Source organism: Limulus polyphemus, unplaced genomic scaffold (genome assembly GCF_000517525.1).
Source record: "Limulus polyphemus unplaced genomic scaffold, Limulus_polyphemus-2.1.2 Scaffold7175, whole genome shotgun sequence".
NCBI classification, from domain to species: Eukaryota; Metazoa; Arthropoda; class Merostomata; order Xiphosura; family Limulidae; genus Limulus; species Limulus polyphemus.
Genome location: NW_013672785.1, coordinates 5,037 through 31,471, shown reverse-complemented (window position 1 = coordinate 31,471; position 26,435 = coordinate 5,037). Strand labels below are relative to the sequence as shown.

At 31.0% G+C, this 26,435-nt stretch overlaps 1 protein-coding gene across 2 annotated transcripts in view; it reads right to left on the bottom strand.

The window, feature by feature from the left end:
• Positions 1 to 26,435, bottom strand: part of LOC106474401 — a 34,771-nt gene that overhangs the window by 6,258 nt on the left and 2,078 nt on the right. For both annotated transcript variants that reach the window (XM_022402707.1, XM_022402708.1), the window contains exons 3-13: positions 23,795 to 23,911; positions 20,676 to 20,785; positions 18,559 to 18,774; positions 17,204 to 17,360; positions 15,749 to 15,823; positions 14,759 to 14,907; positions 13,584 to 13,763; positions 4,810 to 4,933; positions 3,548 to 3,798; positions 2,196 to 2,503; positions 1,401 to 1,549 (exon numbers count right to left, since the gene is read on the bottom strand). In XM_022402707.1, coding sequence (XP_022258415.1) covers positions 1,401 to 1,549; positions 2,196 to 2,503; positions 3,548 to 3,798; positions 4,810 to 4,933; positions 13,584 to 13,763; positions 14,759 to 14,907; positions 15,749 to 15,823; positions 17,204 to 17,360; positions 18,559 to 18,774; positions 20,676 to 20,785; positions 23,795 to 23,911 — 1,836 coding nt within the window. The remainder of the gene's footprint in view (positions 1 to 1,400; positions 1,550 to 2,195; positions 2,504 to 3,547; positions 3,799 to 4,809; positions 4,934 to 13,583; positions 13,764 to 14,758; positions 14,908 to 15,748; positions 15,824 to 17,203; positions 17,361 to 18,558; positions 18,775 to 20,675; positions 20,786 to 23,794; positions 23,912 to 26,435) is intronic.

The window sequence follows — 26,435 nt, the reverse complement described above, 5'->3', positions numbered from 1 at the left end:
AATTTCCTTCCATCTACTTAACTGTAAAATATGTTGGGGCTAAAAATGATAGGTTAAAAGATGATTGACTGGAATCCCATCCAGAGGTAAAAACACTCTAATCCACTTGTGCCACAAGAAACTGGAGTAAAGCACACCAACACACCCTCCTACTCTCCAATGTGTTTTTAAGACATAAAAAGTATTTAACTTACTTTAAATACTGGTTAAAGTCTGGCAAAAATTATTGGTAGATCTAGTGGTAAATTACACACGTTCTATTGTACTAATAAAGGTAATACAAATGAACAAACTCTAAAATCTACTAATGATGCATCTGGTAATAAAAAATTAAATCTAAAATTTCTATTCAATATTTTTCAGATGATTTAAGGATAAATCTTGAAATAATGTTTCTGATCCCTCAATCAGGAACTTTATATATAGATAAGGAATCCTATAGTAATATGAATGAGTAAGCTTTTAAAACAGCTAAACAGGAATATCAAAACAAGACAAAAAGAATTTTACTTGTCATCATAAGTTACAATATAATTTTAGTTGACTGTCCATCATTTACTTGTTTTCATCTTCCCTTACAGCCACTTCAAAAGTCTGTTATTCAATCAGCAACTTGTTCCTATGTCTACGGATTGTTGCCATTTTGTTACAATTTAATTATTAATAATTAATAAATATTAATAATTATTAGTATTATTTAATATTCATGCATGAGAGATGTGGATTTGCAAAATCATAGTAGATGGACAATATTTCTATTCCTAATCATTTACCTCTACAGGTTCTGAAAAATCATAGTAGATGGACAATATTTCTATTCCTAATCATTTACATCTACAAGTTCTGAAAAATCATAGTAGATGGACAATATTTCTATTCCTAATCATTTACATCTACAGGTTCTGAAAAATCATAGTAGATGGACAATATTTCTATTCCTAATCATTTACATCTATAGGTTCTGAAAAATCATAGTAGATTGATAATATTTCTATTCCTAATCATTTACATCTACAGGTTCTGAAAAATCATAGTAGATTGACAATATTTCTATTCCTAATCATTTACCTCTACAGGTTCTGAAAAATATAATAAGTTATATGATATCATCCATTGGACCTCTTCTATTAGTAATTGAAATTAAAAGATTTGTTTACTTAAATGCAGCAAAACATAATATAGAAAAAAAATATATAAACACAAATATTCTTATAGAAATTAAATTTACATTCTTAGACAAATATTAATAACTGCTATGGAAAACAAATATTTTTTTAAAGCTGAAATATATTAATACTAATATTTTTTTATAGAATTTACATTATAAATATTAACAACTTTAAAGAGAAACTAATATAAAGTTTTTTCTTATTGCGAGCTGAAAGGCAAGACTCTGTCACCTGTTTCTGGTGTTTGAAGTTCAATAATGACAATTGGAGCTACACGTCTGAAGACTGGATCTTCTGGGAGAGGATTAAGTTTATCATATAATCTCATGGATATTGCAACTCCTTGGCATTTCTTTGTTTCACATTTCCAACGTTTGAACCTAAACGTGTGTAATTAAAATTTTAAAATGAATAACATTTCAGATTGTTTCAATTCATTTGAAAATATTATAAAATTCTAGTAGTGATCATAAATAGTGACCAAGGAGAAAATACAGCTACTTAAATATATATGTATATGTTACAATACTTCACTGTTTTATATGGCCCAGCATGGCATGGTTAGGATACTTGACTCACAATCTGAGGGTCACTGATTTGAATCCCCATCCCACCAAACATCTCATGGGGGGCATTATAATGTGATGGTCAATCCCAATATATGTTGGTAAAAGAGTAGCCCAAAAGTCAGTGGTAAGTGGTATTGACTAGCTGCCTTCCCTCTAGTCTTTCACTGCTAAATTAAGGATGGCTAGTGCAGCTAGTCCTCATGTAGCTTAGCAAGAAATTCAAAATGAACAAAACCATGTTTTATCAACAATTGATAAGGCTGACAAAATTTTTATGATAAAGTGACATTAATGTTCCCAAACTTAAAAGTTAAATGATTTATTTGTATTTATTTATAGACAACCGTTAGTAAAAATTAAATTTTTGCAAGAGTTCTATTACAATGCTCACTTGAATTCTGCTAAAAGTATTAACATAAAAACAAAAAAACGAGTGGACTACAAAAGTCACCAGCACCTATTTTGAACTTCAGTACTAAACTCTGCTGATGCTTCCACAGTGTCATCTTCTTGTTTCCCTCTAACTTCAATCATTCCACTATCTTTGTCCAACATCATATATTGTAGAGCTGCTTTTGGAAGATTTTCATCTTTGGTTTGCAGTTCAAGCTTCTGACCAGCAGTTAATAAAGCAGCAGCAACCTTTGTCAGCTGATGATGAACTCTGCCTAACTTTTGAAGAGTTTTTGGGTCATCCTGATACAGCTCTATAGCATTAGTGACCAAAGAAAATGCTTCTTGTATAATGGTTACAGATGGGTTTTTCTGAAAAGTAAAACACTTAGTTTAAAGAAGACACAGGTATAGTTGGATACATCTCTACTAACACGTTGCTAATACATAAAAGTTAACTGTTTTGGATATGCTACTGGCATAATTAGAGCTAATAAACTTAAATTACTTATAAACAGTCAGTTTTATGCAACTCCAACTTATGGATGCTTAGTCTGGTCATATTACTTAAATAAATAGTCAATACTTTCCAAATTACCTTCAGAATTTAGATGTACAAGTGCAAACAGTATAAAAACATGTAGCTTTTTTCAAAAATGGACATATATCAGAAAAAATATAAGTAATGAAATATTTTTGCCATTAAAATACAGAACCTAAATTTATCAATGCTTACTCCCGGCCACATTCCCTGAATATGCCAAATCCCCAAATACAAAACTTGAAATTTACAAAAGTTACTTCAACAATAAGTTCACTGCAAAGATTACAAATTATTAACTCAAATACAAACAAATACCAAGTTCATTTGGAAAAACAATTATGTAATCTTTTTGGAATACATTCCTAAGTATATTCTGAATGAAAAAATAAGAAGAAGAAAGTTGTAATTTGACTTGTTTTTTAGTTCACCTCATTATGATCTATCTCAAAACACAGAGGACATCAAACAAAGCAAGCTAATCTTGAGATAGAAAAGAGAAAACCTTAAGAAGATATACAATCACAATAACCTCCTTTGAGGTTTATGCAAAACAAAATGGTTTAGTTCAACTAAAGTTGTTTGTGGTCCACAATACTGTTTTGGTTAACTCCAAAGGCTACATTCATAATTAAATACAGTGTGTGTGTGTGTACATATACGTAATCAAAATTTTTAAAACTTGAACCACATTCTACTTGCTATCACAACCATTTTAATTAGGACTTAAAAATGTCTGTTCCAACTCCAACTCTTAGACTAAAAAATAAGTAAAATAAGAGGGAATATGTTGTATGATCTAGGAGTTTTATACCGTTTCATTTTTCATAGAACTATTCTTTATCTAATGCACAATTTTAAAAATGAATGGTTACCTCAGAAGCCTTAGTTTTTAGGATAGTTCTTGCAACAGCAGCGATAGCTTTTAACCTTACTGCTTGGTCACCACTTGATAACAATGAGCTTAAACTGTTTAAAATAACAGAAGCATCTCCTGTTGTTATGGGCTGGTAAGCAATGATTTCAGTTACATAACTAATTGCTTGCTGGGACTCCTCTGTTGTGAGATTACGATTTAAAGCCGAAACAGCAAGTGACAAGAAGGTCAGAGCTTGTAATGGACTTCCTAGAAAAATTGATACAAGTTTTTTTTATTTAATAAAAGAAAAATATTTTCTCATTTGAACATCTCGGTAAATGAATTAATAGAAAACAGTTTACAAAACTGGAATTAAATGAATAATATGCTTAGTACTTCATAAGTTGGTTTTTAGCATTTTAGCAATGATAAAATCATTTCTCAAAAATTTGTAGCACTTTTTAAATTTACTGTTTCATTTAAAATTTCTTAATCTTTTATAGGAAAGTACAGCAACTCTCAAAAATATCATTAAAAAAATCTAGAACTGGAAATGTTGTCAATTCAATCATGGGCTACTCTAATGAAATAGCACGATTGACCCTCACTCTTATAATAGGCACCAACTGTAACGAAGTGTGCAGTGAGGTTTTGCTGCAAGCCATAGACTCTCAAATTCAAAGTGGGTAAGTTAACCCTATGGCTCTGCCCAGTCTACTTACAATGTAAATAGCAAAATTTCCTTCATGATATTAGAATTCAATAAATTTGTCATTGCAATACTTTGGTAGGTTCTATTCCTTCCATTGCTTTTCTCAATTACAACTTAAAATCATTCTACATACAATAATAATACCTTTCAATATATAACTTTGATAGTTAAATTTATGTGGTAGAATTAAGTTTATTATGTTTACCATAACCTGACACCACTAAAATAAAGAAATGTCATCCAAATGTGATTTCCATAAATTAAACTTGAATTTACACATAAGAAAACGTTTTTAAGAATAATTTTTGTTTTAATGTAAACGAAAGCACAAAACTATTAAACTTGTGTGTATTCTAAAATATCTGATAGGTAAAAAGAAGCCTGTTTTACTAATTATCTAACTGACTGTAAGCTAATTCTCAAAATTAAGGGCAGAATTTACTAACACAAAATTAACACAGTTAAGGTTAGAAAGACACTAAAGAACTTTTTACAAATGATTAAGAAAAACTTGAGGTGTTATTTCTACACCAGTAAAACAGTGAGCCAAAATTCAACAAACAAACCTGTTTCTTGTGCCTGTTTTGATAATATGTATAGAGTGTTTGCACTCTGTGTCCCATTAGCTGGTAGAGTCACCTGAACAGGATTGGAGCGAAACCACAGACACACACCAAACCTGTCACACACCTAGTATTTAAAGAGAAAAAAACTGTAAAACACTAACTAAAGTAAAACTGAATTAGAATAAAACCACTGACACACACCAAACCTGTTGCCCACCTAGTATTTAAAGACAAAAAAACTGTAAAACAGAAACTGAAGTATAACTGAATTGGAATAAAACCATTGACACACACCAAACCTGTTGCACATTTAGTATTTAGAGAGAAAAAACTGTAAAACACTGACTAAAGTAAAAATGGATTGGAGTGAAACCACTGTCAGACAGATATTCAGCAAGAGAACAAGAAAGAAATCGTGTTGCATTGACTACTGATTTTAACCCTTTGCATGCAGAGTCAGTCTAATCAACTGACACCTCCACCTACCGTATCTTTAAAGGTATGCGTAATACTTAATGCTTACTACAACTATGAATGTACTCAATGCATCTTTACAAAACTGGCTAAGCTTTAGCAAACATTACATGTCTGTTGTACAAAAAAAGTCAGATTCTTGATTTTAATAAAGTATTTCTACTAAAGATTTGTCTGTGAATTTATGAAGATTTTTCCAAGTCAGACTGAGTCAAATTTGATTTTCATACAAAGAGTAAAATACTTCTTTTCATCTAACAGTTTGACATTTCATTCACATAACTGCTAGAGACTCATAAGTGAATATATAAAGTATTTTTTGGTAAAACTTTACATTTCAGCTACTTTTTTTTCCTCTACCTGAACACTAACTGGCAGCAAATTCAACAATATTTAATGAAATGAAAGTTGAAAAATACAAAATATAATCAATAATATTTTTTTTTTAGAATGACCACAGACTGTAACAGACAATTACAATTATTTATCTTAACAGCCACAGCTTCTAGCCTTTTCACCTTTGCTATCTTTTAATTTTGATGTTTTATTACTGTACATTGAACCCCCCTCTCTTTCTGCATAAAAAGAATAAATTCTAGTGGGATATTTCCAGTACAGCTTTGGGTAAAGAACGACCAGATTTCAGTCACATGCTAACTGTGAGAGCTTCTTCATCAAATTAAATTTGACTTAAGTTTTGTTGCCTATGAGGTTACTATGTTAACATTTTCCTTACCTCTGTACATAGAGTAGTTATTTTCCTCTTGAAGCTGTGCTATTTTACCTGAAAGAGTTGGTTACCACCAGATCTGTAAAACTCCTATCTAAAATTCATGAGAAATTACATTACTGGGTGATGGCATATCATACAGCAAAACCATTCACCAATAGGCATGACACACCTCCTTGCTCAAATGTTCCCTCTATATTAATCCATGAAAATTCTCATTCTTTGATGAGGCAGCCAATAAAAGTACACTGGGACAATGAGGAGGAAAGGTGGGAACATGAACAAAGGTGAGTATTTATCAAAAATACATTTTCAGGTAAGGAAAATGTTAACTTGCCATATGATCACTCACCTCCATGTACAGATTAGCTAGAATCCCACATTGAGATGGTGGAGGGAGCAGTGCAAAAATTACCTAGATGAGCCTCCTTTCGAGAGTGTCAAAAGAAAACCCATGGGGTGCAACACTCTATAATAGAGGCTTCACAGGGGTACACCCATGAAAGAATGCATCTCATCTAAGATATACACTTCTCCCGAGTGAAGGACAGGAACAGGCAAGAAGTCTGAAAGGTGTCACAAGGACAGGAGGAATAGGTACATGACTGTCCAAAAGCTTGCACACAAGCTGTCAGACAATCAGTATGTGTAGTAAGGTTGGGGCACATTTAGGCTGTACCTTGTGTGCTCATCTTCTTGACCATCAATCTATCTCTACAGGTCAATATCAGTTGTGGGAGAAGGGCACATGGGAAAAGTATCTGTGCACAGCTCCTTCACCATCAGACACGAAAGGCCCACACTATTCATGGGAGGATGGCATAACAATGGACACAACTGAGAAGGATTCTTAGGAAATCACCACTCAACCATCAGACCTCTACAGGTTGTTCAACAGCTGTGGGAATAGGGTTAATAAGCAACACATTACAGTTGGATATTAAGAAATATCAATTGTTCTGCAAGCATATTTGGTGGGGTCATGACCTTGAAGGAGTAGGTAAAGAAAAAACAGAGAGTAAATGAGCTAAGTGTCTAAAATCCACTTGGAGATTGTCATGTATCTATGTAAGGCTGGGGTGGTCTGAACTACACACTGGAAACACCCTTGCCTTACTTCTCAGCATAGAGGGACCAATTGTTTTAGCAGCAGCTGTTAAGTCCCAATTGATGAGGATTCTCCATAGTCCATCAGCCCAGAGGCTGGTAAATGGCAAGAGTCACTTGTGGAACACTCTATCTTACTGTGAGCACTGATTGAGCCAGGACAGATGGTCTGAGCATTTTTTGTCATCCTGAACTGATGCAGAATTTGTAGTAAGTATACCCTGTAAAGCAACACTAGCTACCTAGTGAGATCCAAATGTAGATGAAAGGTGAGGAAGGAATAAGTAAAGAAATAGCCTCACCTATTACAGGCGCAGGGTCAACTGAAGAATGGTTATTGGTGAAAGTCTGTGTTCTAATGGAGACAAGAAAACCAGATGGTGGAGATTTTTTAATGTGAGACAAATGATTGTGGGGTAGTCCCCATGCCAGTCTGTAAAAAAGAAGGGTGAGAGAAATTGGGAGGAGAATAACTTAAGAGAGGAGATGCAGGAGAGCATAAAATCTTCTGCCTTTAGAGGAGCATATATGACACTTAAGAGCTGCTAAATACAATCTGTAATGGGGTAAGGAGAAAGATGCTGACATGTTAAGAAGAAATAAACCAGGTTGGAATATTATCTACTATGTGTAAATGTGAAGAAGTAATGAACTATAAAAAATATTATACTTGATGTATGACTTGTAAAGGAGTAATGGACAGAACTAAACATTATCTTCCAGGTGTACATATTAAGGAGTAAACAAGCAGAGCTGAACATTATCTGTCATGGTAATAAGAAAAACTATGACAAACATTAATCATTATGTGGACATGTTAAGGAGTAATGAACAAAATCTATACATTTTCATGAAGGTATTACAAGTTAAGAAAGAATAAACAATATTTAGATATTATTTTCTAGTCTGTAAGTTAAGGAATAACAACAAACTGTGATGAAACGTTTCCTCTTAAGTGACATAAAGAGTAAGGAACTATGACCAAACAGCATATTCTGTATGTTATATGTTAAAGTGTAATGAACAAGAGCTAAACATTAACATCTAAGAGTACATGTTAACTCTTTCGCTACGGGCTCAATCCCACGGATCGACCTCATAACCATTTTGTGCTTGTTTCGGTTTTCATACTATAACTTTTAATACAGTAAACATATGTTCAGGAAATTTTGCAGATTATCAGTAAACATTACAAGGCTTTTGTATACAGAATATCAGATATTTTAAGTAATGATTTGCTCATGAATTTTTTATTGACTATCCAGCATGCAAAGTAATTTTGATTTTAAAATTAAATATGCATCAGAAAATTGTCAAATTTCAAATGTAAATTCTTTATAAACTCCAGACAATTATCAAATTTTTTTTAGAAAAAACTATATTTCATCTGTTATTTTCACTATTGTATATCTGTACGAGTTTGGTCAATTTGACTGGCCTTGTAACCACCATCAAAAATTAGAAAATAGATATAAATTATGCTTTTTTCGTTCTATAAATTATAATACGAGGCCACAAATGTTTAGTATAAATAGCTTAAATCTCATAACATTATACATCTACATATATTTATTATTTTATTAACCTTTCAGTTGTGTTTGACTAACATAACAGAAGTTGCAATGACATGGTGCATGTGCATCCATGTTACTATATCCAATAGTACAATAGCCTTTACAAACTGACCTGACCTGGCTTTGTTCTAGTGGACCAGTATTTTGTAAAATACAGTCATATTTCAGTTATAATACATTACATATGTATACATGTTATTATTGTTTTCAAACAAGTTCTTAAATTTCAGTTTTCTTAAAACATAGAACAGTAAATAAAGAAGTATAGACAACAATGATCTCTACTATTTACGATTGAAAAGAAGTTTGTACTCACTTCCTGTACCTGGCATGCTAAGCCTTGCCAAATTTCATATATGGAGAATATAAAACAAAATAACTTTTTTGGGTTTTATATATGCATTTTGAAATGACAAAAAATATTAAATTACTCTACCAATATCACAGAATACTAAACTCTAAAAAAATACTGTTTTTTTTTTTAACCACATTTTCACTTACCCCTTCCTTCTGGCATAGAGACAAAAGAAATAATCTTGAGAGCTCCTACCTTGAAGAAGTTGAGAAAAACCAGATGGGGGAAATTCTGAGATTTTGATTAGTTAGAAGTACATGATAAAGTGAAGCAGGTGTATGTAAGCAAGTATTTCCAAAAATGGAAAAGGTGGGCAGGGCCACTTTGTTTGATTCACTAAATATAGCGATTTCTCAGCAAATATAAAAGATAGGAGGTTCTTATCTTATATTCTAGCTTCTCAATATCAGTTACTTTAGTTTCTAATTTGTTAGAAACTATAGACTTTTTACTTGGACATCACAATCATATAATTTGAACCAAAGCTGTATTCAATGTACCATGTGACACACAAAAATCGATATTTAGGAATTGTTTTTCTATATTTACTTTTAAATTAAGAAATTAACTAATGTATAATCCTAAAATTTGAATTATATTCTTCAATTTGATACCAAACTTACTGACATACATTCATAAAATAGTAGTTCAATAAAATTTTAATAAAATAAATAACTATTTCTAAAGATCAACAGTTATATGTATAAGGAAAGGAGCAATGAACCATAACAAATGCTATACTGTAGGTAGGACATGAAAAGGTTGTAGCTAATTATGTCTAAGCATTATCTCCAGTGAGTTACAAGTTAAAAAACAATATCAAAACATTATCTTCTATGTGGACATGTTGTGAAGTAAGAACTAAATATGGAGAAGTACTGGGTGGAAAAAGTCGCTTCATTTCATCCTCTTCAACTTCAAACTTCTGTGAAGGGATATGTGTGGCAGGAACAGAAGAAGAGAGTCCAGGTATAAAGATGGATCCCACCACACACACTGGACAATAACTGTCACAAACTGAACAGGCAAAGAACTTCCTAAGTTGTTGGAAATTGTGAGTGATATTTGCAGTCACTTTAGCAGAAAAATAATTTAAGTTAATTTGTGAATTCATACTGAAAAGCTGAAAACACAAGCAAAATAGTTGAAGTAAAATACTTCAACATGTCACAGCAGAATCAAACACATCTTTGCACAACTGTGCTGAGGAAAAGAATGAAGATTTTCATGAATGTTGAAGGAGCATTTTTGCAAGGTAGAAGGTTTTCCTGCATGATAAGTCATGATGTGAATTTCACAAGGCTGGTAAGCACACATATCTCTCAGGCAGAATAGCACAACTTCAAGAGGAAAATAGCTAGCCTGTGTACGAAATTCTACATTTTAGTCACTTTGTTGTAAAAAATATAACAATAAATAGAAAATGCACTTACTTTAGTATTCAGGCCATTTACTCTTGGGGTTACTGAAGCATGGCATCTATGCTTCAGTAACCCTATTTTTCTTTTCTATGTTGGTTGTCCAAATAAACAATTCATGTAGTTTTCAAATATGCATGTCACTCAACCAAAGCTTTTCTTGCTAACTGTCATCTTTATTGCCAAAAACCAAATAAATGAATGTTAACATTTGCTTACACTGAAAATGTATTTCCAATAGGCACTTACATCCTCTCATCCAAATCTATCTTGACCTTGGTTTGCCCTCTAAGCATTGCTAAAAATTTTATCACTAATAGGTTACCAGTCTTTTATACCCCTTCATTTTTGCACCTTTCAAAACGTGTTGATCGTGTGATTACCCTCCATCAATCATACTGTGTCATCTATACTAGTGCAGGTAGCTCCCTTTATTATTTTAGCCCAATCCTCACTTTGACATGCAAAAAAGTGTACCACTCGACAAAACACATAGGGAGCTGAGAAGGACCAAATGGCAAGGCCCAGAACTGGAAGACAGAACCTTTGTGGATGAATTGAAGAAAATAATATGACAATGGGACAACTGGAATATGAAGATAGAAATCGATCACAGTGAACTTGGTCATCCAAAGTCCTGTGGAAAAAAAGAACCCATTGAAGTGAGAGGTAGGACTCCATGATGAAGTAAGGGGTCTCCAGATAGGCATACAGCTGGGACAAATCTATGGTGGGTCTTCAATCTCCCGTGGTTTTGTTTTGAGGACAACAAATAGACAGGAGTAAAATTATGGTTGATTGGGCACCACCTATTCAATAGCTCCTTTGTGTAGGAGGTCTCGGACAGACTCGGCAAGACAACTGGAAGAGGTATGAACCCAAGAAGGAGGAAAGGAGATCTGGGAAGTGGATAAAGATGGGAGCAGAACAGAAGGCAGAAACCTTTACATAGAGCCCGTACAACCCACAAAACTGTCATGAAGTGTAGCTAAAGACACATAAACTAAACATACATAGAGAAAGTACTCATTACAATGAACTAACAAAACTTAGAAATTTGTAAAGTCTACAAAAGACATAAAAATAATGAACCTGAAAAACTATGAAAATCGACCTAAAACCTACAACAATAAGCAACGCCTAAAATATGAAACCACTAAATGAACTTAGATGATAAAAGATCTATAAATATCGAACTTATAAGTCCACTCAAAGAACCGATAAGACTATGGACACAAAAGTAAAGCCTACCCTGAAGAACATGAGAATAAAAAGGCACCCAATTAACAATAACAAATGTTGACTCAAATCTAATTGCCAATTAGATGCAACTAGTTGTAAAGAAAAAAGGAACTTACAAACAAATTAACATAAACAGTGAAAAGAAGTATAAATAATGAACCAACACACCCACAAAATTGGCCGAAGTTACAATTACCCAAACAGTAACTAACATGCAAAACCCATACATATACCAAAAATGAAACAAATTAATAAACAAACTCTAAATGCAAAGTTAAACTAAAGTAACTGAGATGGAAAAAGAATTATAAAAATCTAACTTACCAAATAGTGAGCAGAGAAGACATGAAAGACCTCAATTATTGCAAGCTCACATGAACCCGCTAAACATGGGTATACCAACTGAGAGTGAGAAATACACGCTGAAAACTTACCACAGATCTCCAAACCCAGCAGATTACATGAAGGCATGGTAACAGGTGGAAAGTGCCATAGAAAGAAATTTCCACTCACTAGTTATATTCTTCCTCATAAAATATCGTAATGTGAAAGAAAGAAATTGTCAGCTGAATGTACAACACAAACTACCCGTGAACTAAAGCCTGTGCTTCCACAGCAAATATTGTCAACCCTGAGACCTGGGTACTCATATCAGAACCACTGTCTACTTCTGCAGGAAATTTACCATCCACCATATTAAATCTCAAATTCATATGAATAAATTAGAATTCAGAAAATGGAAATATTTCTCAAAAAACGAATAGAAACAATGGAAATCAAACACAAGAAATTGAAACTTATAGAAATTAGTGATCAAGCACAATCAAATTTTTGTAGTCACATGGAGAGCAAGTTAAAACACACGTCTATAAACTAAAATGCCAATTGAGAAAGTGAGGATTGTGTTAGAATAGTAGAGAGTTACTGCGCTAGTATAGATGACACAATATGATTGGTGGAGGGTAGTCAAATGATCAGCAGATGTTCTGAAATGGCACAAAAATGAAAGGGTGTAAATGACTGGGGAGCTGTTAGCAATAAAATTTTTAGCAATGCTTAGAGGGCAAACCAAGGTTGAGATAGCTTTGTGTGACAGGAGGTAGTGCCATTTTGGAATTTATATTCCTGTACATTACAATATGCTCTTTCTATTGGTCACAAGCATGCCCATCAGACAAGTAAGCAAGAATGAACAATTGGCTTGAAATTCATTAAAAGATGGGAGAGGCTAATCTGCTGGGTTTGAAAATTTTATTGAAATCTCAGAATATCAAAAGATTGAATTTTTCAATTTGTCCTTGTCAATATGTGTAGTTTGTATTTCTAATTGGTTGTAAACCCCAGCCTATTTTTGGTGTTAAAACTTATGAAAGGGAGAAATTGAAGCACAGATGCATCATGTGACACAGAAGAGTTAAGACTGAGAATTTTTTTTTTTTATTGTGTCCTTTTGAAACTAAGAAATTCAAACTTAGATAATATTAAAATTTGGATTATTGACTACATTTTGATGTTAAGTTTATTAACACACACATTGATAATAAAATTGTTTAGTTACACTTTGAACATAATTTTATAAAAAGTTGTGATCCTGTCCTGCACATAGTGTTAACTGGATTAGTTAAACCATCATAACACATACTAAACCTGTCATACAATAATACAACTGTATCACACAGACTAGAATCATCTGAACTGGATTGGAATGATATCACTGACACCTAGTATTCAAAGAAAAAAATATAATACTAATAGCTTACTCTTTAATCTTTAGACAAGCATGTTATTTTCACTTTTTTTTAAATACACATTAATATAAATACCATACAATCTTTTACTGGTTTGATAACTACAAATGTGTTGAAGAATTGTACCTTTGCAGTATAAAAAACAGTGCTGCTGTTAGCTGGGGGAGGAAGACCAATAAATCGAAAGATGTAAGAGAACTGAAGAGAAGTGACAGGAATAAGTTTCTCTAATGACTGCATATAGAGCTGATACGTCAGTGGGGTTCTTTCTGTTGGAACTGAGCAGGTAAGTACAACAGCTTGAGTCTGTAAGATAAATACAAATTGTCAACATCACATTGTGCACATTGAGAATTATCAATTACAAACTGTTTTAAAATTCATAGGATAACTTTTTTGCTAAATCTATCTTAAGCTCATTTAATTCTTAATTTTATTAATTTTTGACAAAATCCAAGTGATTTTATAGTTCACATTTCACTTTGGTATTTGCTTCAGTTATAAATACTTATTTTTATTTTGATCACTAACAATGCTTAGGGATGATTAAATAACGTTTTTTTTTATACTTGTGCCACACTTTACAACAGACAGGAAACCAGTGATAGTACATGAATCAAACAACTAGTCTTAGTAAATGAAATTATACTCCATCCTTTTTTTTAATATTATTGGTTATAAAGTTTAATATATATAAATATATATTTATTTATTCACACTTATAAAGAATATTTTGCACTGTTATCTTATATACAAATTTACGTATAGTTTGGTTGTTGTTAAGTGCAAAGCTACAGAATGGGCTATCTGTGCTCTGCCCATCACAGGTATAAATGATTTTTAGCATTGTAAGCCCATAGAAATTTAGGTTTAACTTAAATTTCCAAAAGTGGACGAATCTTGTGAGATGTTATTGGGATTATAGCTGAAAATAAATAATAACAAGTGTACCCAACTGAAATATTCCAATCATTATAGCTTTCTGTTCTCTTACAAATGGTCTTAGGACATTAAATAACTCAATTCTAGTTAGTCTGTTAACCACAGTTAACTATATCTTTAAAAAAAAAAAGCTTATTCTTTAATTCTGATCTATATTATTTGCATGCTTTGATCAGAAAATATTTAGAATTAACAGCCTAATACATTTCGCTGCCCTTATGTCTATTTTACTTCTTACCTGTAATAGTTTTTGTTGAAAAAAAATTCAGGTTTGTGCATATAATATGATTATTATTATGTACATTATGTGTCTGCATTAAAAGAGAGTTACTTACTTACGTATTCTCTCTTTGACTTACCCATCCATACGCAACATAAGGTTCCACATACACATGACACAATGCAACTACTGGAAAAGCATAAAGAGTCAAATTGGCTGTGCCACAAGCTCCATCATTGTTACATGCCTCCAGATCAATGACATACACACCATGCTCTACTATTGTGCCTGTTGAAAAATCAATATATAGTTCTGTCTGTAATCAAAACAATCAGAATATGTAGAGTGGTAGTCAAAAAACATCAGTCACTACACCAAAGATATACTTCAAAACAATAACACAGCATATATCTTCTTATTCTAGAAATGATAATTTTTATTACTATGAAACTTAGTGTAGTTTTTTCAACAAACAGTTCTTTCATAAATGTATATTCAAAACACTTTCAATTATAAATCAAAATTTACATATTTTCACGGGGTTTAACATCAGAAAGAACTAGTAATTTGGTTGAGACTACATATTCGTGAGTCAGAATAAAATAAAAATGAGTCCTGCTAACAATGTTGAATTCAAACAGAACACTAATGAGCCTAAGTATCACATCACTGAGTCACAGTAGCACACTACTGACCCAAAATAGCACACCAATGAGTCAGAGTAGCACACAAATAAACCAGAACATCACATCGAGTCAAAGATAATACTGAATGAAATTTTATTAAATTTACTAACTATATTTTATATATTTTGTACTTGTATACAAACAAAAGATAATAAAAATTAATATTAAGGTTGATCCACACTTAATTTAGGGCACTAAATATTTTACAATGAATGCATACCCTTGCAACCATGCAAGTTCACTTTCACTCGAAATATTTGTTTTACCACTACATCACAGTGGTCAAACTTTTATTTTTTACACTTCAAGTTATTTTAATATATACCTATAATTTTGCTGTCAGCTTCTATCATCAATATATCCTTGTTAAGTTGTTACAAAAAATATATTCTAAAACATCTGTTTGAAATAATTTACAAACTGAATGAAAAACTTTTACAAACCTTGAGCTAGGGAAAGAATTGTTTCACCTTTCCTGCTTCCTTTTAAGTCATTGTAATGATAAGGATGAGGAAATCCTACAAGGAATATAATTCATATACACAAGTTAAATGTTCTGTTGAATTAATTCAAAATTGAGAAAAAAACAGTAAAATTTATATCTTACTTCATTATTTTTTATAAAACATTAAAAGATTTGAGTGGGAAAAGAAATATAAAGTCAATAATATTGAAATAATCAACATGTAAAATTATAAAACATAAAACATTAAAAGATTTGAGTGGGGAAAAGAAATATAAAGTCAATAATATTGAAATAATCAACATGTAAAATTATAAAACATAAAACATTAAAAGATTTGAGTGGGGAAAAGAAATATAAAGTCAATAATATTGAAATAATCAACATGTAAAATTATAAAACATAAAACATTAAAAGATTTGAGTTGGGAAAAGAAATATAAAGTCAATAATATTGAAATAATCAACATGTAAAATTATAAAACATGAAACATTAAAAGATTTGAGTGGGGAAAAGAAATATAAAGTCAATAATATTGAAATAATCAACATGTAAAATTATACTCATAATATGTAACCGATAAGAATCAAAACTGATATTAAATGTCCCTTTATGTACCTGCGGCTAAGGGGAATGTAACTGAGTTAACAGCTTTTTAACCTTGATAACTTTAGATAGCTACATATACAAATATCAGAGGATAAATGGATAGGCTGATAAAGAGACAATATTTTACATATTCAAGCTTACAAATTTTTATCACTTAAAATTCAAGAATTACTTTATGAAATAGATTTTATATATATACATATATTTATTTATTTTTTGGTTATGTGTAATACCATATACATAGTACACTATTCAAACTTTAGGTTTCACATTTAAGTAAAGTACTATACCTCGTATACGTCCAGAAAAACAGTAGTATGCCAGTTATAGTGCATATATAACCTTCATTAAAACTTCTGACTGTTACTAATTTATGCTCTGGATCATCGTCATCTGTTATTCTACCACAATAATTTATCTATCCTATAGAAACTAGTACCTGCACATCTTGTGACAATCAAGATAAGTTCTGTTTAGTCAGGGTGTATAACATCAGTCTCCAAACAAAATGTTAAGCTAAAAATTCCTTTGTCTTGTTTTAGTGCATAGCAATATTTGCTGTATATGCTATGGTGATCAAACCCTGAATTTTAGCTATTAAAAACCTTCAAGCTTTGGGTAGGAACATATTATTTTATTACGGTATGTATATATTGTTGAGGAACATACTAAACCATTACAGTGTATACATATATATTGTTGAATAATTACATCTATAAATAAATCTGAAAATATTATATATATTTTTTTACTTCACATATACAAAATATATTTACAAATTAATATAAAAAGCTGATTTACAGAACCATATGAAAATTCTAAAAACCTGTAATATTCCAATTGAGAGTCTGAACTGCCCTTTTCATGGAGTTTACTGTTGCCTCAATAATAACAGGCATTCTTGCTGGTACAGTGAAGACACCAGTGATCGGGTTTCTCCTCCTGATAGGTACACCTTGGACAGACACAGACTGAAGCCACACCTTTGTAGGAAATAAACTATGTAATTTGATGGAAATTCTGTGCATATACATGCACATATTACACACTTTTTAATCTATTGTGAATTCTCTTGAACAAATTATAATAATATTGTTCAATTTTCTAAGAAACTTTTGTTTTGTACTAAATACATGAATAAGAAAAAAAAGACTTCAAAGTAGTGCTGTTTACAAATTGTAAACTTTACAAGTACTATTAGATTGAGCTGAAATTAATGATATGTTAAGAGCAAATGGATAAACAACAGTAAAGTTCAATCTAGGACTAATTTTAATAAGCTTGAGGTAATTTGCTTTAAAAGAAAACAGAAGGTTTAGACTATTAAAAATGATATAATAAATAAATTAATGTACTTATTTGAAATTCAGGATGATTAATTATAAAATTATTTGATAAGATATAGCAGTGAACTTTTATAAATTTTAATTAATGAACATACAAATAAATATTAGGTTTAAATAACACAAATTCAGAATTTATATTAAGAGATTGATGTACTTATTATAACATGTTAGACAGAATAAAATACTGAAGGACCATTATCTATAAAATTGTATCAAACCAAATTAACAATGACACATGCAAGCATAAGTTAACTTGAACAGCAATAGATGTATGAACAGATAACAGTACAATTACTGGAATTGATTTCTTGCTTCCTTTAATGACGGCAATAAAAGTATGAAAACTAATTTAACACTTAGAGAAAACCATACAAACATACAGAATACCCTAAATAGTTTTAAAAAAAGGTCTAATGGGTATATACAAGTATACAATGTGACTGTAAACAGTAATCAGTAGCCAATCTATAAATAATAAATAGGCATTGAATTTCAAAAAAAGACCCAAAGCTTGACACTTTCAAATAGCTGACTGTTCTTTCAGAATAGCCAACTATTCAAAAGCTCTTGAGTTTTGGGTCTTTTTTTTGAAATTCATTGCATCTTTTGTGTGTGATTTTGTGTGCTAATTCTTTTATGAGAATTAATACATAGGCAAAACATCTTATAAAAAGGAATATTAGCAAGAAGCTTTCCTTGCACTTGTATTTAAAGTTAATAATAATGTATGAAAGGAATCTCTCTCTTGATATGGAAGTCTTAAAATGATATTTTTAAAGTAAACCTTTAAGACCTAAGGACTTTTTCATACAATAAAAAAGCCTAATGACTAAACCTGAGGCATATCTCCTTCTACAACATTCAGAGTCAAAGATGTGTTACTTTTCACACTTGGATTTCTGGCACTGAACACTTGGAGACTAAATTTGAGCTTCTTCCCTGATTCCAGTTGTGAAGACAGCAATTTCAATACAGACTTGCTTTGTTCTTCTCTGGATACTAGTATGTTGTTCTGGGATGTTTCCATCATATTGTAACATGGTTCATTGTTCTGTATATGAATAATGGTGTAAATAAAGATATTTACACTATGCCACATATGTTTCATTTAGCTAAAATATGGAAACATCAAAATATTTGTATAGATGTATATAAAATTTCATGTCAAGAAAAAAATAATAATTATTCCAGCTTTCCAGGTTTATCCATATGGAAATATTATAAATTTTGAATATAACAATGTTCTTAGTAAGTACATAGTGGATGAATAGACCATTTAAATTACAATAATAATGTTTTTAGTAAAGTACACAGTGGATGAATAGACCACGTAAATTACAATAATAATGTTCTTAGTAAGTATACAGTGGATAAAGAGACCATGTAAATTACAATAATAATGTTCTTAGTAAGTATATAGTGGATGAATAGACCATGTAAATTACAATCATAATGTTCTTAGTAAGTATACAGTGGATAAAGAGACCATGTAAATTACAATAATAATGTTCTTAGTAAGTATATAGTGGATGAATAGACCATGTAAATTACAATAATAATGTTCTTAGTAAGTATAAAGTGGATAAATAGACCATGTAAATTACAATAATAATGTTCTTAGTAAGTATAGAGTGGATGAAGAGATCATGTAAATTACAATAATAATGTTCTTAGTAAGTATAGAGTGGATGAAGAGACCATGTAAATTACAATAATGATGTTCTTGGTAAGTACACAGTGGATGAATAGATCATGTAAATTACAATAATAATGTTTTTAGTAAGTACATAGTGGATGAAGAGATCGTGTAAATTACAATAATAATGTTCTTAGTAAGTATAAAAGTAGATGAATAGATTATGTAAATTTCAATAATAATGTTTTTAGTAAGTACACAGTGGATGAATAGACCATGTCAATTACAATAATAATGTTCTTTGTAAGTATATAGTGGATGAATAGACCATGTAAATTACAATAATAATGTTTTTAGTAAGTACACAGTGGACGAATAGACCATGTAAATTACAATAATAATGTTCTTAGTAAGTACACAGTGGACGAATAGACCATGTAAATTACAATTATAATGTTCTTAGTAAGTACACAGTGGATGAATAGACCATGTAAATTTCAATAATAATGTTCTTAGTAAGTACACAGTGGATGAATAGACCATGTAAATTACAATAATAATGTTCTTAGTAAGTATAGAGTGGATGAATAGACCATGTAAATTTCAATAATAATGTTCTTAGTAAGTAAATAGTGGCTGAATAGACTGTGTAAATTACAATAACAATGTTCTTAGTAAGTACATAGTGGATGAAAAGACCACGTAAATTTCAATAATAATTTTCTTAGTAAGTACACAGTGGGTGAATAGACCATGTAAATTTCAATAATAATGTTCTTAGTAAGTATAAAGTGGATAAATAGACCACATAAATTACAATAATAATGTTCTTGGTAAGTACACAGTGGACGAATAGACCATGTAAATTACAATAATAATGTTCTTAGTATGTACACAGTGGATGAATAGACCATGTAAATTTCAATAATAATGTTCTTAGTAAGTAAATAGTGGATGAATAGACTGTGTAAATTACAATAATAATGTTCTTAGTAAGTACATAGTGGACGAATAGACCATGTAAATTACAATAATAATGTTCTTAGTATGTACACAGTGGATGAATAGACCATGTAAATTTCGATAATAATGTTCTTAGTAAGTAAATAGTGGATGAATGGACTGTGTAAATTACAATAATAATGTTCTTAGTAAGTATACAGTGGATGAAGAGACCACGTAGATTACAAAACATGCAAACATTTATCATTTGGACCTACATTTCATACTGACCATGTTACTGCAAAAGTAAGACATGTACATGTAAGATAAACATTAGAAAAACCATAATCGACCAACTTAATAACTATTTTCACCTTATCATGACAACTCCATTGATAAACAACTGGAACCCCAAATCCTCCAGACTCAGATCCATCCAACAAAATGGTTCCACTTCTACTACCAACTGTAACTTCTGGCTCACCTGAAATGAGAAAAAAACTATTTAATGAAACAAAAATGTTATACATTAACACAAATTGAACAATTAAGAGTTAAATCTATATTTCCTTCAAAGGATTTTTTAAAATTATTTTCGTTTAATTTTATGACATGGAATTTTTCACAAAATAATTTATAAGCTGCTAAGCAGAAAGATATATAATAGACTATCTGTAATGAGCTCACCACAATGATCAAAGCATGAATTTTAGCATAAAAGAAGCTAACTCGTTTGTTTCAAAATAATTAACTAGTCTTCTATCACAGAAATCCAAAATTTTTCATTACTTCAGTCTCATTTCATTACACATATATTCAATTTTTTACATAGTAAAATTTCAATTTTCATTAGACACACAATAAAGGAACAATTTTGATAGTATTTCAGGTGATGTTTCCCAAAATATTCCTAAAAGATTAAGATTTGTCTTACATGAATATTCATTAATGTTAAAATCATGTAGAGTCACAAAGGTTTGACAGATATGCCTGTATTCATCAAAAGTGAAGGTAAAATAATAAAGTGGACTGTATTGAATAAAAAATAAATAATATCATTAAGCTATTTGAATTCTTTTTAACTTTCTTCAACTTTTACAGTTTTTTGTTCCCTCTGATGTAGAAAGTGATCCACTGCCATGGAAGTAACAAGTGACTTTGGTTCATACTTGACCAATCACATTTACTTTCTTTACAGTCTAATATGTTAATTTTCTTTCCAATATATGTGGAGAATGATATACCACTGTCGGTTCTCTCATTTAGTTTTATAATAACTTCTGAAAGAGGAAATTTATAGCCTCATTTATAAAATCATATATTTTTAATATATGTTTGAAAATATATTCAGAATCATTGCTATTTTTAATAGATGTATTTTAAAGTTCAGAAAAGTTTTTTCATGAAAATTACAAATTATGAGAGCATACCGTAAAATAACAATCAGTATAAATAAAATAAATATGCGTATACATATACATATATTTTTATTTATTTATTAATATTGACCTGAATGTGCAATTATATTCAAATGTATAACACAGTTATGCAAGCATATAAACTCATATACACATAAACATGTAACCTCGTTGACTGTTTATATCGGAGTATAAGTTAACCTTGCTAAATCACTATATTTGGGAAAGAGATTGAGAACATCCATTTTTATAGTCATGTTTTTTTTTTCATACTAGCGAGTTGAATTACCTTATAAAATGGGAACCGTGCAAGAAAAGGCTCAATGTGTCAGGGTGGGCCAATTTCATAGCTTCCTCTTTTGCCAGATATCACTCCACTAGACATATTTCTTTGAGGTACGTTAAGGACATCACGTATCGCATACCTATAGCAAACATCATGGAGCAAAAGACCAGGATAATGGATGCCATCACCACTGTAACTATGGGCATGTTGCAGTGAACACGGACTGAAATCAAATATTGGTTACATTTAAAAAAAGCATAACAGAAAACTATGAAGGCCACTGCACTGACTGGTCTCAACAGTATTTAGTCAGTTTCCCGGCAGGACAGCCAAAGAAAGAAATCCCTCCTCACCAACAAGATGCGGTTCATGTGGGCCAGAGAGCATGTTGACTGGACTAAAGCAATGTGGAGCAAAGTGATCTTCTCATAGAAATCAAAGTTCAACTTGCAGATAAACATATAAAGTCATAGACTTTTTATATCTGAATGTAAGTTAACCTTACTAAATCACCACATTTTGGAAAGAACTTCAAAACATCAATATACAAACATACTTGGTGTTTCAAAAGTCACTTCTGCTGTTCAGACATCTGTGTTCAGGAAACTGAGGAACACAGTTCAATCTGTATGGGTCTGATGGGAAGCACTTTGTATGATGTTGATGTGGAGAAGAGCTTCATCCAGCATGCTTAAATAAAACTGTGAAGTATGTGAAGAGTCACTTGATACAGGAATGTCTAATGCTTCCATGCCATTACAGAATGTAAATTTCAACACTATGGTAATGCATCATTAATCCCCGATGACAATTGAATGAGCCAGGGTGAGAATACTTATCATTCTTTAGAATTCCCACATATTTGTACCAAGGACATGTCACAAGGGTTCTGCTTGAATGAACATACTGATCAAATTTAGGGTCTGAAATAACTGTCATGGTACATCATGTAGTGTCTTAACTATATAGAAAGAAGCTAGCATATGATACCACTATATGCTAGAAGAAATCAATTTAATAGCATTCCACAAATAAACCTTGATAAAAACAGTGTTTAACACTATATATTAAGTTTTGTTTTCATGCCATAGCCCAAAAAACATAGAGAATTGTCAGTAGAGCAGAGAGTTCGCATAAAAGCTTTACGTGATACCGGTTGGATTCTCTGACAAATTGCTGCAGACTTGAAATGATACCAAAACACAGTCAAGTACACCCCAGATCATGAGACTGAGACAGATAAATTTGAAAATATGAAAGGAAGAGGCAGACCACCTAAACTCAATGATACTGATGTTAAGTATCTTCATTTATGCAGCCTTTGGGACAGAAGGAAGACAGCCACTATTCTTAAGCATGAGATAAACGACCATGTACCAAATGACAGAAAAGTGTCCAGATCTACAGTATCAAGAAGACTCAACGAGAATGGAATATTTGGTTGTGTATCAGTTAAAAAACCTTTAATTTGATCTTCAAATATTGTCAAGAGACTGAAATTTGCTAAAATGTACAAAAACTGGACTGCTGATGATTGAAAAAGGGTGTTGTGGATGGATGAGTCAAAGTTTGAAATACTTGGTTCAAAGTAGCTCGAAGACATTGATATGGAGAGTGGATTCTGGAAGAGTCCACCTTTCTGACACCTCCAGACCATCAAGATATGCACCCCAACCAGAAAGAGAAGCATACATAAAATACATACATAGCTATATGTTGCAACACAGCTAGTGCTACAGGTGTTTCAATTCAGAAGCAGAAAAAAAAACTTATTGATTTAAGATATTACCTTTGATAATGGCTTGAACTGGTTGTGGCACTACTTGAAGTGTAACTGAAGCAAATGTGGATTCATTCATAGCAGTATCCAGAAAAGTACGAAGGGTGAAGGTCACGGTCTCTCCCACTGTTTAAAACACTTTAATTAGTGTCTTAATTATTTTGTATACATTTGAATTAACCAATCAGACAAAATATCTGACATTATTTTCCTTTAATATATTGCTAAAACCATTCTATAGAGGCAGTAATGAGCAAAACTTTAATCACCATAAAAGTGATATTACTCGTGGTAACATTGAAACTTGATCATCTGTGTTCTTAATTGCACACACAAACTAGAAATATCTTTGCAATAAAAAAAATAGAATTGTGTGCACTAAAAAGCTTAGCTCTTTTAGAATGGGTAGGTTAAAGTGCACATGTCACAACTTTTTACAGAGTTACATTCAAAATGTAATTAAACTACTTTATTATCAATGAAAAAGAATGAATTTGAATAAAAATGTAATTAATAATTCAAATTTTAATATTATATAAGTTTTAAGATCTTAATTTTATAAGTAAATATTTAATATAAATCCTCAATCTCCCCTAGTATGAAAATTGTGACATTTGTTCTCTAGGTCTGTCCTCTTCTTTAATTTATTTACCACCTCTCCAAGGAATACGGAATTTAATGTAACTTAAATATTATACTATAGATATTACTTAGGCAAAGTATAATTTGTATAGCCTTCAATCTTATTCATTTATGGAGACATAAACTAGAAAATCAGACCTACTTCCCACACCCATCTATCACATCCTCTCTTTCACAAATTGCCACTAGATCTTTCTGATGTTTTATACTATATTTTTATAACCAATAGAAAACCAAAGTTTTAATCTATCAAATAATATATTATATTACATTGTTTTCTGTACAAAGAACTGACTATTTTGCCTACAGTTCACAACTTTTTTTTTTCACAGGAAGCACATATACAAATTTAAATGAATTTGTAAAGGCTTTTATTGCATTGTTACAAAGCCAGAAAAAAATAGGATAGTTATAAGACATTGTTTACTCTGTGCATGTAATTATTATGTGTTCTTAGGTGTAGTATTTAATTCAATTAACATTATCTAGTGTAGTAGGACAATTAGCATAAAAAGTAAGCTTAAGTTTCATTAACAGTGAACAGCAAAAATATAAGAGAACCAGGGAATTACTATACTTCTTGTTTTTCATGTGTATTCTTTATTTATCACATAAAAGTAACTAAAATGTAAAAATTAGAAACTTATTAGATTAGTTAAGATTAGATGATGTTAGATAATAAAAAATAATAATTCTTTCTTGTGTGTGAAAGTTGGTTATCAATTTCTTAAACCTGTAATATCCAGGTTTGTTTTCTCCTCCTGATGTTATTACATATAACTTTTACAGAAGTTTAGATTTGATTAATTGCACCCAAGTAACAATTTTTTATAGTATGAATGTTTAATGCAAAGATACACAATGGTCTATCTGTGCTCTGAGTCAGTAGTAAGTTCAAATAACTTACAACAATAAAATCCAGGGTTTGATTCTCTATTGTAAACAGAAATGTAAGGGTCCTTCCTACTCTGTAAATTTGAAATATACTTCCATAAATATATACTTAAGTAAGTGAATCAAGTATTCTTTCTTAAGAAAAAAAAAGTTTGCTGTAAAAATGTCTCAGTAGATGGCATTTTATTGCCTGTCTTCCTTTGGATCCTAATAACATAATGGCCACCAAGAGAAGATCCTTAAACAGCAGATTGCATACTTAGACAAATACAAGTAATGCAAATAAGAACAACATATATTAAATTACCTATATTCATTACTGCATTAAGTTTTAGTTACAAACCATGTGGATCAGAAGTTAATAATAAAATATTTCTGTAAAAACAATAAGTAAATTATGTACTACTTTTTCGTACATATAAACAAAGTTATGTTTGTTGGTTGATTAAATGATCAACTGGTGGCAAACTCTTCAAACTATACATACAGAACATGAAGTATAAGTTTTAAAAACACTTAATATCCTATAAAATCTTGACTAACAGCCTGGGCAAGCAGTTATTAAATATTCCATTTGATTATAAAACTGGTCAAAACATATTAAAAATATCTAACATTGCATCCTGATCACTGAGAAATGCCAAAACAGAAGAAAATATTTTAATTTGGCATAGGCAAAACATTAGAAAAGTTAATTTAAAGAGAATCCCTTTTATTATTGATTCACTCTTGTGTTTTGTTTGTTTATTGCCATACAGTTGTACTTTCTCCAATCAGAGAAATTCAGTGAAATAAAAAACATATAAGTTAGCTAAGTTGTTTGTTTGTAATTGAGCACAACACTGCACAATGGGATATCTGTGTTGGGTCTCCCATTGGGTATAGAACCCCTTTTATTATTGATTCACTCTTGTGTTTTGTTTGTTTATTGCCATACAGTTGTACTTTCTCCAATCAGAGAAATTCAGTGAAATAAAAAACATATAAGTTAGCTAAGTTGTTTGTTTGTAATTGAGCGCAACACTGCAATGGGATATCTGTGTTGGGTCTCCTATTGGGTATAGAATCCCTTTTATTATTGATTCACTCTTGTGTTTTGTTTGTTTATTGCCAT